Source organism: Daphnia carinata, chromosome 7 (assembly GCF_022539665.2).
Source record: "Daphnia carinata strain CSIRO-1 chromosome 7, CSIRO_AGI_Dcar_HiC_V3, whole genome shotgun sequence".
In the NCBI taxonomy this organism is placed as follows: domain Eukaryota; kingdom Metazoa; phylum Arthropoda; class Branchiopoda; order Diplostraca; family Daphniidae; genus Daphnia; species Daphnia carinata.
The window spans coordinates 300,631-316,075 of NC_081337.1; the positions used below are offsets into that span (position 1 = coordinate 300,631).

At 47.5% G+C, this 15,445-nt stretch overlaps 1 protein-coding gene and 4 non-coding genes across 5 annotated transcripts; 4 read left to right on the plus strand and 1 right to left on the minus strand.

The window, feature by feature from the left end:
* Nucleotides 1-1,472: 1,472 nt before the first annotated feature.
* Nucleotides 1,473-2,954, plus strand: LOC130701870 (uncharacterized). Its single transcript, XM_057523662.1, has one exon. The coding sequence runs from the start codon at nt 1,473-1,475 to the stop codon at nt 2,952-2,954; it is 1,482 nt and encodes a 493-aa protein (XP_057379645.1).
* Nucleotides 2,955-6,218: 3,264 nt separating this feature from the next.
* On the plus strand, nt 6,219-6,289 carry Trnag-gcc (transfer RNA glycine (anticodon GCC)). Its single transcript has one exon. It is a non-coding gene; the product is annotated as a tRNA-Gly (tRNA).
* Nucleotides 6,290-8,137: 1,848 nt separating this feature from the next.
* Nucleotides 8,138-8,209, plus strand: Trnag-ucc (transfer RNA glycine (anticodon UCC)). Its single transcript has one exon. It is a non-coding gene; the product is annotated as a tRNA-Gly (tRNA).
* A 6,524-nt stretch (nt 8,210-14,733) lies between these two features.
* Trnag-ucc (transfer RNA glycine (anticodon UCC)) lies at nt 14,734-14,805 on the plus strand. Its single transcript has one exon. It is a non-coding gene; the product is annotated as a tRNA-Gly (tRNA).
* A 356-nt stretch (nt 14,806-15,161) lies between these two features.
* Trnae-cuc (transfer RNA glutamic acid (anticodon CUC)) lies at nt 15,162-15,233 on the minus strand. Its single transcript has one exon. It is a non-coding gene; the product is annotated as a tRNA-Glu (tRNA).
* Between the last annotated feature and the right edge of the window lie 212 nt (nt 15,234-15,445).

Here is a 15,445-nt window from a genome sequence, read left to right on the forward strand (position 1 = left end):
AAAGGAATGTTCCGGTGGGGAGAGCCAGAGCAGAGTAGCTTTGCAGAGTTGAAGGCGGCGCTGCTAAAGGCAGTTCGGCTGGCGCATCCAGATTATGCAAAGACTTTTGAGGTACACCCAATTGCGACTACGGAATAGACGCAGCGTTGATGCAAGACAGGGATGGACATGCCATGCCCATTTGTTTTGCGAGCCGAGTGTTAAACAAGTCCGAGAGGAACAACTCCATCACTGAAAAGGAGTGCCTGGCTATGGTATGGGCCATGAAAAAGTTTCGCCCATATATCTGGGGAACGAAGGTGGTGGTGAAGACAGATCATCATGCCCTGTGCTGGCTGATGACAAAACAGGAGTGGCAGACTAGAACGATGGAGTTTGTCGTTGCAAGAGTACGACATAAGCATCTGCTACAACAAGGGAAGTCTCCATGAGGATGCAGATGCCCTGTCGCGTTACCCAATACAAGAAGGGGTGGAGAAAGAACACGCGACACCTATCCCAGTTGCGGCCATGGCGATGGACGTTCATTCCTGGACCGCTAATATTGGTCAAAAGATTTGTATCACAAATCCATTTCATAATGACATCGCCCTAAAGAAATTCACCAACCAAATGTTTAATTTTCTGCGATGACCGAGAATCGAACCATCGAACCAATCGAACCATGTTCTGTATTGCTAATCTGGCCTTGAATCGAAGTGCACCACACCCATCATCCGTCGACGTTGGTATCGAGCAGTTGTTTTCGTTACTGCGTTGTATTCCAAAAAGGGGGCTAAGTGTGGCTAATTACTGTTAAACGGGTTAATGTTAAGTTATGCAGATTGTTGCAACAATAAATTATTTAATTCCATTTCGTCAAGTGGTAAGTTTTTAAAGGGGTTTTCCAGTGGAAAGTAAACTTGTCTCGGGCTTGTGCATTTAAAATAAGTAAAAATAAGCGAAAGGCATTACAATGCAATAAAAGAGAAATAGATGTTACGGCGCAAATGTAGCGCTGCAGCGTATAATATCTGGCAACGCGTGTTTATTAATCGTATAGTTTTGGCGCCTTTCTGTTTTCCTATATTTCTCTTCCTCTTGCAACTTTTCGTCCGCTGTACCATTTGTCATTGAAGTAGTCACCGTGTTTATCGTTAGTGAATCTGTTCCTTCCGACCGCCTTGAACTAAATTGCAGGAAACTTGTGTAGTGTGGTCCAATAGTTTGAGTGACAAACACTGTCTCTCGTGCTATCTCAGACTCCACACGCTGATTAACACTTGCAAATACTGATCATTAATACAAGGTAATTCTACTCGCTGCATACAACAGCGAAGTCGCAACTCTACGAACTTCTGAGTTCCCCTGATTTCGAGCTACGAAACATTTTGGTCCTTCGAGCCGGAGCTCATCAGCAGAAGTTTGTCGTATTACTACCAGCAACCTAGAGCTGGTTGGCTCACGGACTAGGAGGCGGTGAAGCCGCCTATATGGAAGCATTGCGTCGCTTAAAGCAATCTTGCGGTTGTCGAGATCTGATGAGAGCCGCGCACCTCCAGGCGATTGACCGGTTGGAATTGAAGAACGACCCAATCGGATTCAAACGTTTCGCTGAGAAGATGAGGTCGCATTTGTTCGAACTCAGCAGGATTGGAGAGACCTATGCACCGGACCTGATTGAAAAGGTTTGTCTGCGCCTCCAATTTCCAGATAGACTAGCCTGGAATGACGGACGGCTGGGAGGATTGGAAACAAGGAGCCTGGACATCTTCGGCACATGGTTGAGTCATAGAGCAGCGGCTTATCAGAACGCCTACAGCATCGCAGCAGAGCAGCTTCATAGCTCTGTACCCAAGTTCGGTAGTCGTCATCAAGCCCACAGTCATCAAACCTCCTCCAACCGGAAAACGGATTACCCTTCTTCTCCCTTTAAAGGCGCTTCCAGTCTTTTCTGCTTTAAATGTGAAGGCGACCACAAGCTGGAGAACTGTGGAGACTTCAAGTCGTTGGCAGTGGGAGAGAGAGTGACTTTTTGTGCCAAACATCGATTGTGCTTCGGTTGCTTTGGTACCAAGCACTCCGCCAGGTTCTGTGCCCAGAAGAGACCCTGCAAGTTTTCCGAATGCCGTCTCTATCACCACGGGCTCCTCCACGACTCCTCCAGAGGATTTAGTAACCCGCAAGCAGAGTCATCCAGAACGACCATGGTGCAAACAGGAAGGCAAAGGCCTTGCAGAGTAGCCATGGGTATGATGCGGCTTAAGATCTTGGACCGCGACGGAAACGCAGTGATGGCCAATGTGTTCATCGACGAAGGCAGCGACTCTACCTTGATCCGACGAGGATTCGCGAAGATTCTCAAGATCGTTGGGGTCCGTCAAATCGTAACCGTGGATGGCGTCGGGAGTGTAGTGAATCGCTATGCATCTAAACGCTTGAATTTCCAGATCAGCACCGCTTCCGGCAAGATACTGAATCTCTCTTGCTCCACTCTTCCCACCGTCGCCAGTGCTACCCCTGTGACAGATTGGGCGACCCTTCAGTTGCGCTGGGCGCATCTTGCAGATCTTCCAGTCACGAAGTCCGGCGGGAGAGTAGACATTCTAATTGGCACCGATTACTCTCACCTTTTGGTTCCTCTCGAATCTAGGGTCGGCCGAGACTATGAGTCTACCGCCACCAGGAGTCGTTTGGGTTGGCTTATTCGAGGCGTCGTTCAAAATGACGCCATCATTGCTGCTGTGCGCACGCACAAGATCACTAGCTCTACACATCTCGAAGAGTTAACAGTGGCATTTCGCCAGTTTTGTGATACCGAAAATTTCGGGATGGAATGCAAATTGGTAGGCATGTCCGCAGACGAACGACAAGCCCTTGCCATTTTGGAAGCTGGGACCCGAAAATTGGAGCTAGGATATGAGGTTCCTATCACTTGGCGGACAGGCGAACCAACCTCGTCTGCAATCGTCTGAAGGCCCAACAGCGTCTTCGGGGTCTTTTAAAGTGGTTCGACAGAGATCCGGCATTCGAAACCGATTATCGAGTCGCTATGAAGAAGACGATCGACAAGGGCTATGCCTCCATACTTTCCGAAAAGGAAACTGTTTCAGCAAGATATTTCCTAGCTCACCACGGCGTCTACAAGGGTCCTAAGCTTCGTGTCGTGTTCGATGCCGCCGTCCGTTCCATGGGAAGTCTTTGAACGACGAAATTCTCAGCGGTCCAGCTCTTCAACCTTCTCTTCCAGCCGTCTTAACCCAATTCAGAGAAGGAGCCGTAGCGTGGGCGTCAGACGTAGAAGCAATGTTTAGTCGCTACCGACTTAATCCCTCCGACGCTGAATATTTCTGCTTTCTGTAGCAGGATCTTGCGGCTTCCAAAGCTCTAGTGTGCCGGATGAATCGCTTACCCTTCGGTGCTACGTGTTCTCCATTTATCGCCATCCACACCATTCGACGGGCCGCTATGGATGCAGAGGTAGGAGAAGAAGTCGTCAACGCTGTCAAGACGAAGATGTACGTCCACGATTATTTGGGATCAGCCACAACGGTCGACGAAGCCGTAAAGGAGGCTGCAACCGTAAGAAAAGCATTGGCTGCAGCTGATTTACATTTCCAGAAGTGGATCTCAAACTCTGTCGATTTCGTTCGGGAGATGCACGGGAAAGATGGGCCATCAGTATGTCCGGCGTCAGATTTGCAGCTGACGGATAGTGGGAGTGAAAAAGTGCTTGGAGTGGTTTGGAGCTTTCGGGACGATGACGGACAAGATCGTGTAAAGCAGTGGAAGCGGATCAAGCAGGGGATGATCAGCAACACTTCCAGGCGATACGGGAACTTTGTGCTGAAGGAAGGCTTGTTGTACCTGAGAATGATCAGGTTCGGACAAGAATTTGACCGGCTCTCGATGAGCCTACGGCGGGGCACCTAGGGCAAGCAAGAACTCTGGAGAGGGCTCGGCAGAGGTCTTACTGGCCGAAGATGGATAGAGCAGTGACCCGGTATGTCAAGGCATGTAAAAGTTGCCAGACACGGAAGCCGGATCATGGGAAGAAGAAAGGACGCATGGAGATCACGCAAGTGGGAGGACCATTCGAGAGGATCGGGATAAACGTCCTCGTTCCATTCCCGCGATCACGAAGCGGGAATAAAAACGTGATCGTTGCCATTGACTACCTTACTAAGTGGGTAGAAGCGAGGGCCATACCGGATTCCACGGCTCTGCAAATAGCAAAATTCTTCGTCGAGGAAATTGTGTTGCGGCATGGATTTCCGCGAGAGCTGACGTCCGACCAAGGGAAGTGTTTCACAGCAGAAGTAGCCCGTGAGGTGTTCGCCCTTCTTTGACTTTCCCATCGGATGTCCGTACCTTACCACCAACAGGCCAACGGTCTTGTGGAGCGACAAAACAAGACGCTGGCGACCATGCTGGCGATGTATGTGGACGAAAATCACGAGGACTGGGATGAATTCCTCGGGTTTGTCACCTTTGCCTACAACTCGGCGCGCCAAGATAGCACCAATCACACACAATTCATGCCGGTGTATTAGGGAATTAATTCCGACGGACCTGCTAGTGGCGACGGGGCCGAATCAAACAAAGCTTGCCGACCCAAAGGAACTGATGAAGGCGTTGTCTAATTTGAGGGAAGAGGTCAGAGATAGACTGGCCCTGGTGAAGCAGCGGTGCAGCAGCCAGAAGTCTCAGTATGACACCAGAGTCAGTGAGGCACCGGTATACGAACCCGGTGACCTGGTGTTAATCTTCTGGCCGCAGAGGAAGAAAGGTCTCGCTGAAAAGTTACTGCACCAGTACGTAGGCCCTTTCAAGGTGATCAGGCAGATCACTGAACTGAACTACAAACTTCGAAAGCCTACTGGGAAGAGAACCATTGTGGTCCATGTTTCTCAAATGATGAGGTTTGTTATAGAGTCGGATGACGAATCCGATGGCGTGGTGGAAGCTGAGACCGTGACGCGTGCCGACACCAGCGAGGGATTACCAGAAGGCGATACCACGGCAGTGGCCGAGGAACCGGAGGCAACGATGGAACCGGAGGCGGCGGTGCGTACTGGCACGAGTCCTGAGAGATCGCTGGAAAGCGACACCGCGGCAGTGGTTGGACAACCCGAGACGAAAGGCGCAAGGAGAAAGGCGAAGCGCCGACCACTGGAATTGATAGAGGAGGAAGATTTTGGCGAAGGCCTACAAGTGGAAGAGGAGCCAAGGCCTGGGATTCAAGAGGAGGTGGAACCGCCACCGGGGCGTCCGATCCGACAAAGACGGGCACAAGGATGGATGAAGAACATGCTGGTTTTATCAGTGATCTGTACCATTGGACAGATGGTCCAAGCGCATGAAATGAAAGGCAAGTTCGTGGTGACAGAAGGAGCTGTTTTTCATCCAGAGGGAACCCTAGCGTTAGGCGATTCCGAATGGATCGTCATTTACGACGTACCGACGAAACGCACAGAGCAGGTGATTAAGCGAATAACCAACTGGGTGGATGAGATGTTACGAGCTTTCGACAAAGTTGCGATGGGGAATTTTCCAATGGAAGTAAAGCCATTTTTAGAAGAACCTGCGTTCGACTTAGTCGAGATCAAAACAAGAGCAGAGCGCCGACGACAGGAGTTCAGAGAGCTAGAGAGAGCCCTGAAGGGCGATGGTACTCGGCAGAAGCGCGGGCTGTTCGACGCTGGAGGCAAAGTACTTAGCTGGTTATTTGGGACAACTACCACCCAGGAAATAGAATCGGTGCATTCAAGGCTCGATTCGTACCACAAGAAGGGCCTGGAAGTAGTACATCTTCTTCAGGAGCAAGCAACCCTCCTGAATGTCATGTTGGGACACCTGGCGGAACATGAAGCGGAAACAGACAGCTTGATGGCGGCGTGGGGACAGATGCGCCGCGAACAAGCTCAGATGAGAAAGGTCTTCAACGAGAGCTGGACACACCTGTCGAGAGAATTGCTTTATCTCCAAAGAGTGGCGCGATCAATCGAGAAAGCTAATCGCGCATTGGACTGGACGGCGGAGGTCCTGCACGGCTGGCAGCCTGGGCTGGCGGACGCAGCAATAGGGAAGTTGTCACCTCTGATGTGTCCCCCGAATGTACTGACTCAAGCATTAGAGTCCGTTCGACAGGCGTTATCACAAGGATGGGGACTGGCACATTCAGGCATTTTAATTTATCTTTAACGAATGCAATTGATAAAAGAAGAATTATATATTCAGCATCGATGGTTCAGTGGTAGAATGCTCGCCTGCCACGCGGGCGGCCCGGGTTCGATTCCCGGTCGATGCATTTTACGTCTAAAATTGACCCTTAGCACCCGTAGCAGATACAAGTTGTGCATGATCTGTTATCATAGTTCATCAATTAAGTAACCGTTACGTCATCACATTCGGGAACCGCGGGTAATTCCTGACATGGTATTGGCAAGATTCTCGTCTCTGAATAGAACCAAACGTTTTGCTAGCTCTCTAACAGCTTGCGCATTTTAATATACATTTTACAATAAAAGCATTGATAAATGTATTTAGTCACGTGTTTTTACACGCCCTTAAAATATGAGTAGTATTTACCTAGACTTGTCTGCCTCGTTTGTCGTTGCAGCATACATTCACAAACAAAAACTTCAATAAGCCGTTTGTTCTCGACATGAATTGAACACGCAACCTCCTGATCTGGAGTCAGGCGCGCTACCATTGCGCTATGAAATCCTACAACAGTGATGGTGTTATAGTATGCACTAATTCAATAAGTTGAATGCATATATCACGTATTCCATCCAATTAAATTGATCAAGAACGGCAATTTAACATTGAAATTGATTGGTAAGATGATTTAATTTCATTTTTTAAGAGTAATTAGATTTTGAAGATTATTTAGGTTTTAAGTGAATAATTCGTTAAGTTTGTGAGGTTCTTTTAAGTAATGATCAACATGTGTGGTAAATATTGAAGAAACGTCACAGTGACGTTAAGCGGCAACCTTGGTTAACACACGTAATTATGATTAACTTATTCCAGGTATACTTGGCAGACGTTTTCTGTGCTTTCCAATACCGCAGAAGCAAATGCACATCGACAGTTCAACAGACTCTTTCCCATTAAAAGTGTGGTTGCTAAAGCACCTGTGGTGATAAAGTTGTTATTGGTTGAAGGTTCAAAGAAAACCAAGGCGTCTCGTGCTGTTAGGAAAAATCATTTCCTAATATTTGGCATCGATGCTTTTGTCCCAGTGTGCTATTGATGCATTTTAGTAACACAACAGTTACAAATGCTACGTAAGCCATAACTGGGACTCCGTAATACAGCGATCAGTTTCGTATAGCAGAGTGGCGCAGCGCAAGCGTGCTGGGCCCATAACCCAGAGGTCCGTAGATCGAAACTATGCTCTGCTAACAATGGATAGCTATTAAGTTATATGTAATACAATAACGTAAACAAAAATATTGTTTATTCCGTAGCCATTGAAATAGGCATTTTAATTTATCTTTAATGTATGCAATTGATAAAAGAAGAATTATATAAACAGCATCGATGGTTCAGTGGTTATGACATAATTTTATTTTCCTTACTGGAACAACCGTATATGGCACATGTAACGTAAGAAGGGCATAGACTGACATAAAGAATATTGCACATAAAACAGATATACAAGTAGATCATAGGATTACATACATGAAAACGCTATGAAATGTAAAATATAAAAAGTATAAAGTATACAAAATAGAAAATAGAACACAGAATACAATACACTTTAGAGTACAGTTTTCAATACTATTTACAGAGCGTTAAACGGAGATAGCGTGTTATATTTCTGTGTCGGGATCACTTATTGCAGCCAGGTCTTCTTTTACCATCTCCATAGATCCTTTAATCGCCACCAATCTGGATTTTTTCCTGAATGGCGACCAGCTGCGTTGGTCAACACCTAGAGGAGATCGGATGTCGTCGTTCCGTGGATACCAAGAACCCAGGAAACCAAGCACTAGTGGTAGCACTTGTCCAATGGTTGCCTTCCAAGCAATTGATCCGAGTACGATTCTCGGTCATCGCAGAAAATTAAAAATTTGTTTGGTGAATTTCTTTAGGGCGTTGTCATTATGAAATGGATTTGTGATACAAATCTTTTGATCAATATTACGCGATGGTGGTGTAGCGGTTAGCATGGCTGCCTTCCAAGCAGTCGACCCGAGTTTGATTCTTGGCCATCGCACACTATTAAATATCTAATTAGAGAAATCAGTAACAACTGTCAACTGTTGTCCAAAGTTACACAAAGGCAGAGGAAAGAAATGAAAAATCTAAGAGGAAAATAGAGTATTATGTTGTGCGAATTACGAATTTGCAATAATGTCGAATATTCATAGAAATACGTCTATGAGTTATATAGTATTAATTAAGAAATCTTATAGTCTTTCCCATACCGGGAATTGAACTCGGGCATCCTGGGTGAAAGCCAGGTATCCCAACCACTAGACAATATGGGATTAGTCTATATTATTGTTGCACTAATCTGCATAATTTAACAATAACGCGCTTTTCCCCCTAGAGGGCAATCATGGGATCTACGGAAACGGTATGTGTCCACTTCCACTACGGTGCACCAAACCCCGAAGACGAGGAAAACCCTTACCCAGTAGATTGGCATGCCCTTTTTAATATCTATTGTTTCGTAGCTCTAAATAAGGGGAATTCAGAAGTTCTTTAAGTTGCGACTTCGCTGTTGTATGCAGCGAGTAGAATTGCCTTGTATTAATGACCAGTATTTGCAAGTGTGTATCAGCGTGTGGTGTCTGAGATAGCACGAGAGACAGTGTTTGCCACTCAAACTATGGGACCACACTACGCAAGTTTCCTGCAATTTAGTTCACGGCGGTCTGAAGGAACAGATTCACTAACGATAAACACGGTGATTACTTCAATGACAAATGGTACAGCAGACGAAAAGTTGCAAGATGAAGGCAAATATAGGAAAACAGAAAAGCGCCAAAACTAAACGATTAATAAACACGCGTTGCTAGATATTATAGGCTGCAGCGCTACATTTGCGCCGTAACATTCTCCCCCCGAATCCGTCGTAATCCGGTGGGAACAAAAAGACGGATGAGTTCGTAAAAAGGCGCAGTTAACAAGATACTTCAAGATTATCGCTGTGCGGTTAGATAGAGACGAACTTCGTAGAGCTGGGCGCTTCCTGGGAGTCACCAGTCGTCACAGTAGGGGCTTGCTCTAATAAACACAGCCGATGGATGGCCCGGGAATAAACTCCGTCTTCCGTTTGGACCTTGACTACCCGAACAAGTCCATCGTCACCAGGGTAAACTTGGATCACTCGTCCAATTTTCCATTTTCCGCGAGGCAGATTTGGGTCGAGGAGCATGACGACATCTCCGATCGAGAGATTTCGTTGTGCAGCTTTCCACTTTTTACGCGGCACCAAGGACGGCAGATACAATTTAGTCCAAAGGTCCCAGAAAAGCCGGGCCATCCGCTGCACATATCTAAAACGCTCTCTAGGTAGAGCGTCGTCAAAGGAAACTGGCAATAAGTCTGTTGTGGGAGCGCGATTTAAGAAATCGTTCGGCGTTAGCGGCCGAAAATCCGCCGGATCCGAGCTAGCGTAAGTCAAAGGACGTGCGTTCAGGAAGCCTGCGATCTCCGCCAGCAAGGTGCGGAGCATCTCATCCGTGGGATAGCGCAGCCCTCCCTTTTCGATTTCTAATGCTCGGTACAGAGCTCCTTTCGTGGAACGTATCAAACTCTCGTGTGCTCCACCGAAATGAGGCGATCGGGGTGGTTGGAAATGCCAGTCAATAAGCTTTTCGGTCCGAAATTTCATTAGTTTGGGGTCTTCTTTGAGATTCCGAACAAGGTCGTTCAATTCTCTTTCTGCTCCGACAAAGTTCGTTCCATTGTCGGAGTGTACGGACGCTGGCTTACCAAACAAGCCGATGAAACGCCTGAAAACGAGCAGAAAATCCTCTGACGAAAGTGACTCCGCCAAATCCAGATGCACAGCACGGGTCACCAAGCACGTAAAAAGCGCTCCGTATCTCTTGAGGACTCTATTTTGACCCGGACTTGTTTCCAGAGGGCCGTAATAGTCCACGGCTGTATGAGTGAAAGGTGGCGAAAAAGAATTAAGTCGAACTGCCGGTAAGTCACCCATCATTTGGGCCGCGGGCACCGCTCTCTCCCTGATGCAAGACGGACAAAGCCTACGGGTCTTCTTGGCCACTTCCCTCCCCCGGATGATACAAAAATATTGGCAAAGCTTGGGAAACAAATAATCTGTGCCGGCATGATGCATTTCTTCATGTACGATTTTGACTATCTTCTCGGTTAATGGATGTTTGTTCAGCAGCAAAGGAGGATGTCGATTATCGTACGGCAATTTGGATCGCCCGATACGTCCTCCTAAACGCAGTAAACCGTCTTCTCCAATATTTGGGCTGAGAGATAGAAGATGTGAAGCGGATGGAAGAGGTTTTCCTCGTTGAAGCGACTGGAACTCGTCGAAGAAAGCTTCCATCTGACATCTCTTGACCAGCTCTAATGCGTCAACTTCTAACTTTAAAAAGGAAGAGAGGTTAGTCTGATCTAGTTGGAACTCCGACCAGTCAAATGGATCCGAAGCTGCTCGAACATGGTACTACTTGGTGTGCTTCAGTTCCAGCGTCGCGGCCATCCACGGCAGATCTTGAGGCCACTCCGACTCAGCTTTAAAGAGGAATTCTAGGCCGTCTTGCCAGCTTTTGGGAAACACTTCGTCACCTATGGAAGAGCGTGTGGCGGCGTCCGCTGGATTCTGACGTCCGGGGACGAAGCGCCATTCTTCTGTCTCGGTTAGCGTTGGAATTTCGCCGATCCGATTAGAAACGAAAACCTGGTAAAAGGATGCAGTGGCTCTAATCCAGTTACGCACGGTGCTGCTGTCTGTCCAGAAGAATCGTCGCTGGGTCGGATGTGTTAGGGAGCTCTGAATGGCTGCGGCGATCCGGGAGCTAAGCAGGGCAGCGTTCAATTCCAGCTTTGGTACCGACAGCGTCTTTTTAGGCGCGAGTTTACGGCTGGCTTTCACCATCCGTGTTTGGACACTTCCAGAACGATAAGCATTGGGGAGTTACACCACCGCCGCGTACGCTTCTTCGGAAGCGTCTCCGAAAACGTGCAGCTGGGAATTTCCGATTTCAGATTGCTCTGAAAATAAACAACGGGGAATGGAGACCAAAACGAGCTCTCGAAGGCTGGTAAACCAGGAAGCCCACCAAGCTCGATCATTTTCGTCCACGGGATTAGACCAATTCAATCCTTTAATTCCGAGTTCTCGCAACCGAATTTTGGCCTTTACGACAAGTGGTGCAGCTATTCCTAGTGGATCGAACACGGAAGCAACTTTACTAGTGAGGCTGTTCCTAGTATATTCCTCGTCTTGCGGGCAGTTGACTCGAAAACCCAGCGTATCGTCCCGAAAGCTCCAAACCACTCCAAGCACTTTTTCACTCCCACTATCCGTCAGCTGCAAATCTGACGCCGGACATGCTGATGGCCCATCTTTCCCGTGCATCTCCCGAACGAAATCGACAGAGTTTGAGATCCACTTCTGGAAATGTAAATCAGCTGCAGCCAATGCTTTTCTTACGGTTGCAGCCTCCTTTACGGCTTCGTCGACCGTTGTGGCTGATCCCAAATAATCGTGGACGTACATCTTCGTCTTGACAGCGTTGACGACTTCTTCTCCTACCTCTGCATCCATAGCGGCCCGTCGAATGGTGTGGATGGCGATAAATGGAGAACACGTAGCACCGAAGGGTAAGCGATTCATCCGGCACACTAGAGCTTTGGAAGCCGCAAGATCCTGCTACAGAAAGCAGAAATATTCAGCGTCGGAGGGATTAAGTCGGTAGCGACTAAACATTGCTTCTACGTCTGACGCCCACGCTACGGCTCCTTCTCTGAATTGGGTTAAGACGGCTGGAAGAGAAGGTTGAAGAGCTGGACCGCTGAGAATTGCGTCGTTCAAAGACTTCCCATGGAACGGACGGCGGCATCGAACACGACACGAAGCTTAGGACCCTTGTAGACGCCGTGGTGAGCTAGGAAATATCTTGCTGAAACAGTTTCCTTTTCGGAAAGTATGGAGGCATAGCCCTTGTCGATCGTCTTCTTCATAGCGACTCGATAATCGGTTTCGAATGCCGGATCTCTGTCGAACCACTTTAAAAGACCCCGAAGACGCTGTTGGGCCTTCAGACGATTGCAGACGAGGTTGGTTCGCCTGTCCGCCAAGTGATAGGAACCTCATATCCTAGCTCCAATTTTCGGGTCCCAGCTTCCAAAATGGCAAGGGCTTGTCGTTCGTCTGCGGACATGCCTACCAATTTGCATTCCATCCCGAAGTTTTCGGTATCACAAAACTGGCGAAATGCCACTGTTAACTCTTCGAGATGTGTAGAGCTAGTGATCTTGTGCGTGCGCACAGCAGCAATGATGGCGTCATTTTGAACGACTCCTGGTGGCGGTAGACTCATAGTCTCGGCCGACCCTAGATTCGAGAGGAACCAAAAGGTGAGAGTAATCGGTGCCAATTAGAATGTCTACTCTCCCGCCGGACTTCGTGACTGGAAGATCTGCAAGATGCGCCCAGCGCAACTGAAGGGTCGCCCAATCTGTCACAGGGGTAGCACTGGCGACGGTGGGAAGAGTGGAGCAAGAGAGATTCAGTATCTTGCCGGAAGCGGTGCTGATCTGGAAATTCAAGCGTTTAGATGCATAGCGATTCACTACACTCCCGACGACATCCACGGTTACGATTTGACGGACCCCAACGATCTTGAGAATCTTCGCGAATCCTCGTCGGATCAAGGTAGAGTCGCTGCCTTCGTCGATGAACACATTGGCCATCACTGCGTTTCCGTCGCGGTCCAAGATCTTAAGCCGCATCATACCCATGGCTACTCTGCAAGGCCTTTGCCTTCCTGTTTGCACCATGGTCGTTCTGGATGACTCTGGTTGCGGGTTACTAAATCCTCTGGAGGAGTCGTGGAGGAGCCCGTGGTGATAGAGACGGCATTCGGAAAACTTGCAGGGTCTCTTCTGGGCACAGAACCTGGCGGAGTGCTTGGTACCAAAGCAACCGAAGCCCAATCGATGTTTGGCACAAAAAGTCACTCTCTCTCCCACTGCCAACGACTTGAAGTCTCCACAGTTCTCCAGCTTGTGGTCGCCTTCACATTTAAAGCAGAAAAGACTGGAAGCGCCTTTAAAGGGAGAAGAAGGGTAATCCGTTTTCCGGTTGGAGGAGGTTTGATGACTGTGGGCTTGATGACGACTACCGAACTTGGGTACAGAGCTATGAAGCTGCTCTGCTGCGATGCTGTAGGCGTTCTGATAAGCCGCTGCTCTATGACTCAACCATGTGCCGAAGATGTCCAGGCTCCTTGTTTCCAATCCTCCCAGCCGTCCGTCATTCCAGGCTAGTCTATCTGGAAATTGGAGGCGCAGACAAACCTTTTCAATCAGGTCCGGTGCATAGGTCTCTCCAATCCTGCTGAGTTCGAACAAATGCGACCTCATCTTCTCAGCGAAACGTTTGAATCCGATTGGGTCGTTCTTCAATTCCAACCGGTCAATCGCCTGGAGGTGCGCGGCTCTCATCAGATCTCGACAACCGCAAGATTGCTTTAAGCGACGCATTGCTTCCATATAGGCGGCTTCACCGCCTCCTAGTCCGTGAGCCAACCAGCTCTAGGTTGCTGGTAGTAATACGACAAACTTCTGCTGATGAGCTCCGGCTCGAAGGACCAAAATGTTTCGTAGCTCGAAATCAGGGGAACTCAGAAGTTCGTAGAGTTGCGACTTCGCTGTTGTATGCAGCGAGTAGAATTACCTTGTATTAATGATCAGTATTTGCAAGTGTTAATCAGCGTGTGGAGTCTGAGATAGCACGAGAGACAGTGTTTGTCACTCAAACTATTGGACCACACTACACAAGTTTCCTGCAATTTAGTTCAAGGCGGTCGGAAGGAACAGATTCACTAACGATAAACACGGTGACTACTTCAATGACAAATGGTACAGCGGACGAAAAGTTGCAAGAGGAAGAGAAATATAGGAAAACAGAAAGGCGCCAAAACTATACGATTAATAAACACGCGTTGCCAGATATTATACGCTGCAGCGCTACATTTGCGCCGTAACATCTATTTCTCTTTTATTGCATTGTAATGCCTTTCGCTTATTTTTACTTATTTTAAATGCACAAGCCCGAGACAAGTTTACTTTCCACTGGAAAACCCCTTTAAAAACTTACCACTTGACGAAATGGAATTAAATAATTTATTGTTGCAACAATCTGCATAACTTAACATTAACCCGTTTAACAGTAATTAGCCACACTTAGCCCCCTTTTTGGAATACAACGCAGTAACGAAAACAACTGCTCGATACCAACGTCGACGGATGATGGGTGTGGTGCACTTCGATTCAAGGCCAGATTAGCAATACAGAACATGGTTTATGAAAATTGTGTGGTTCCATGGTCATGGATAAACACATGTCAGGATGGCCGAGCGGTCTAAGCCGCCAGACACAAGGGTAAAACCTTGCTTCTCAGAGAGAAGCATCAGATTTCTGATCTTCAATGAAGGCGTGGGTTCAAATCCCACTCCAAAATTTTTCTCTTGCGCGATGTCCTTGTGAATGGATTTATTATTCTAATCTGTTGGGTTGTGCAACGCGATGGTGGTATAGTGGTTAACATGGCTGCCTTCCAAGCAGTCGACCCGAGTTCGATTCTCGGCCATCGCAGAAAATTAAACATTTGGTTGGTGAATTTCTTTAGGGCGATGTCATTATGAAATGGATTTGTGATACAAATCTTTTGAACAATATTAGGCGGTGGTGGTATAGTGGTTAGCATGGCTGCCTTCCAAGCAGTCGACCCGAGCTCGATTCTCGGTCACACTATTAGATATTTAATTAGAGAAATCAGTAACAACTATCAACTGTTGTCTAAGGTTACACAAAGGCAGAGGAAAGAAATGAAAAATCTAAGAGGAAAATAGAGTATTATGTTGTGCGAATTACGAATTTGCAATATTGTCGAAAATTCATAGAAATACGTCTACGACTTAGATAGTATTAATTAAGAAATCTTATAGTCTTTCCCATACCGGCAATTGAACTCGGGCCTCCTGGGTGAGAGCCAGGTATCCTAACCACTAGACAATATGGGATTAGTCTATGTTATTGTTGCACTAATCTGCATAATTTAACAATAACGCGCTTTTCCCCCTAGAGGGTAATCATGGGATCTACGGAAACGGTATGTGTCCACTTCCACTACGGTGCACCAAACCCCGAAGACGAGGAAAACCCTCTCTCCACGTATTTACCTCTTACCCAGTAGATTAGTGGTATTACTACAAAACGTCGTCCTGAGCAGACG

Bases quoted from the DNA above. Each gene is read 5' to 3' on its own strand.
- LOC130701870 (XM_057523662.1), top strand. From the start codon at position 1,473: ATGGAAGCATTGCGTCGCTTAAAGCAATCTTGCGGTTGTCGAGATCTG.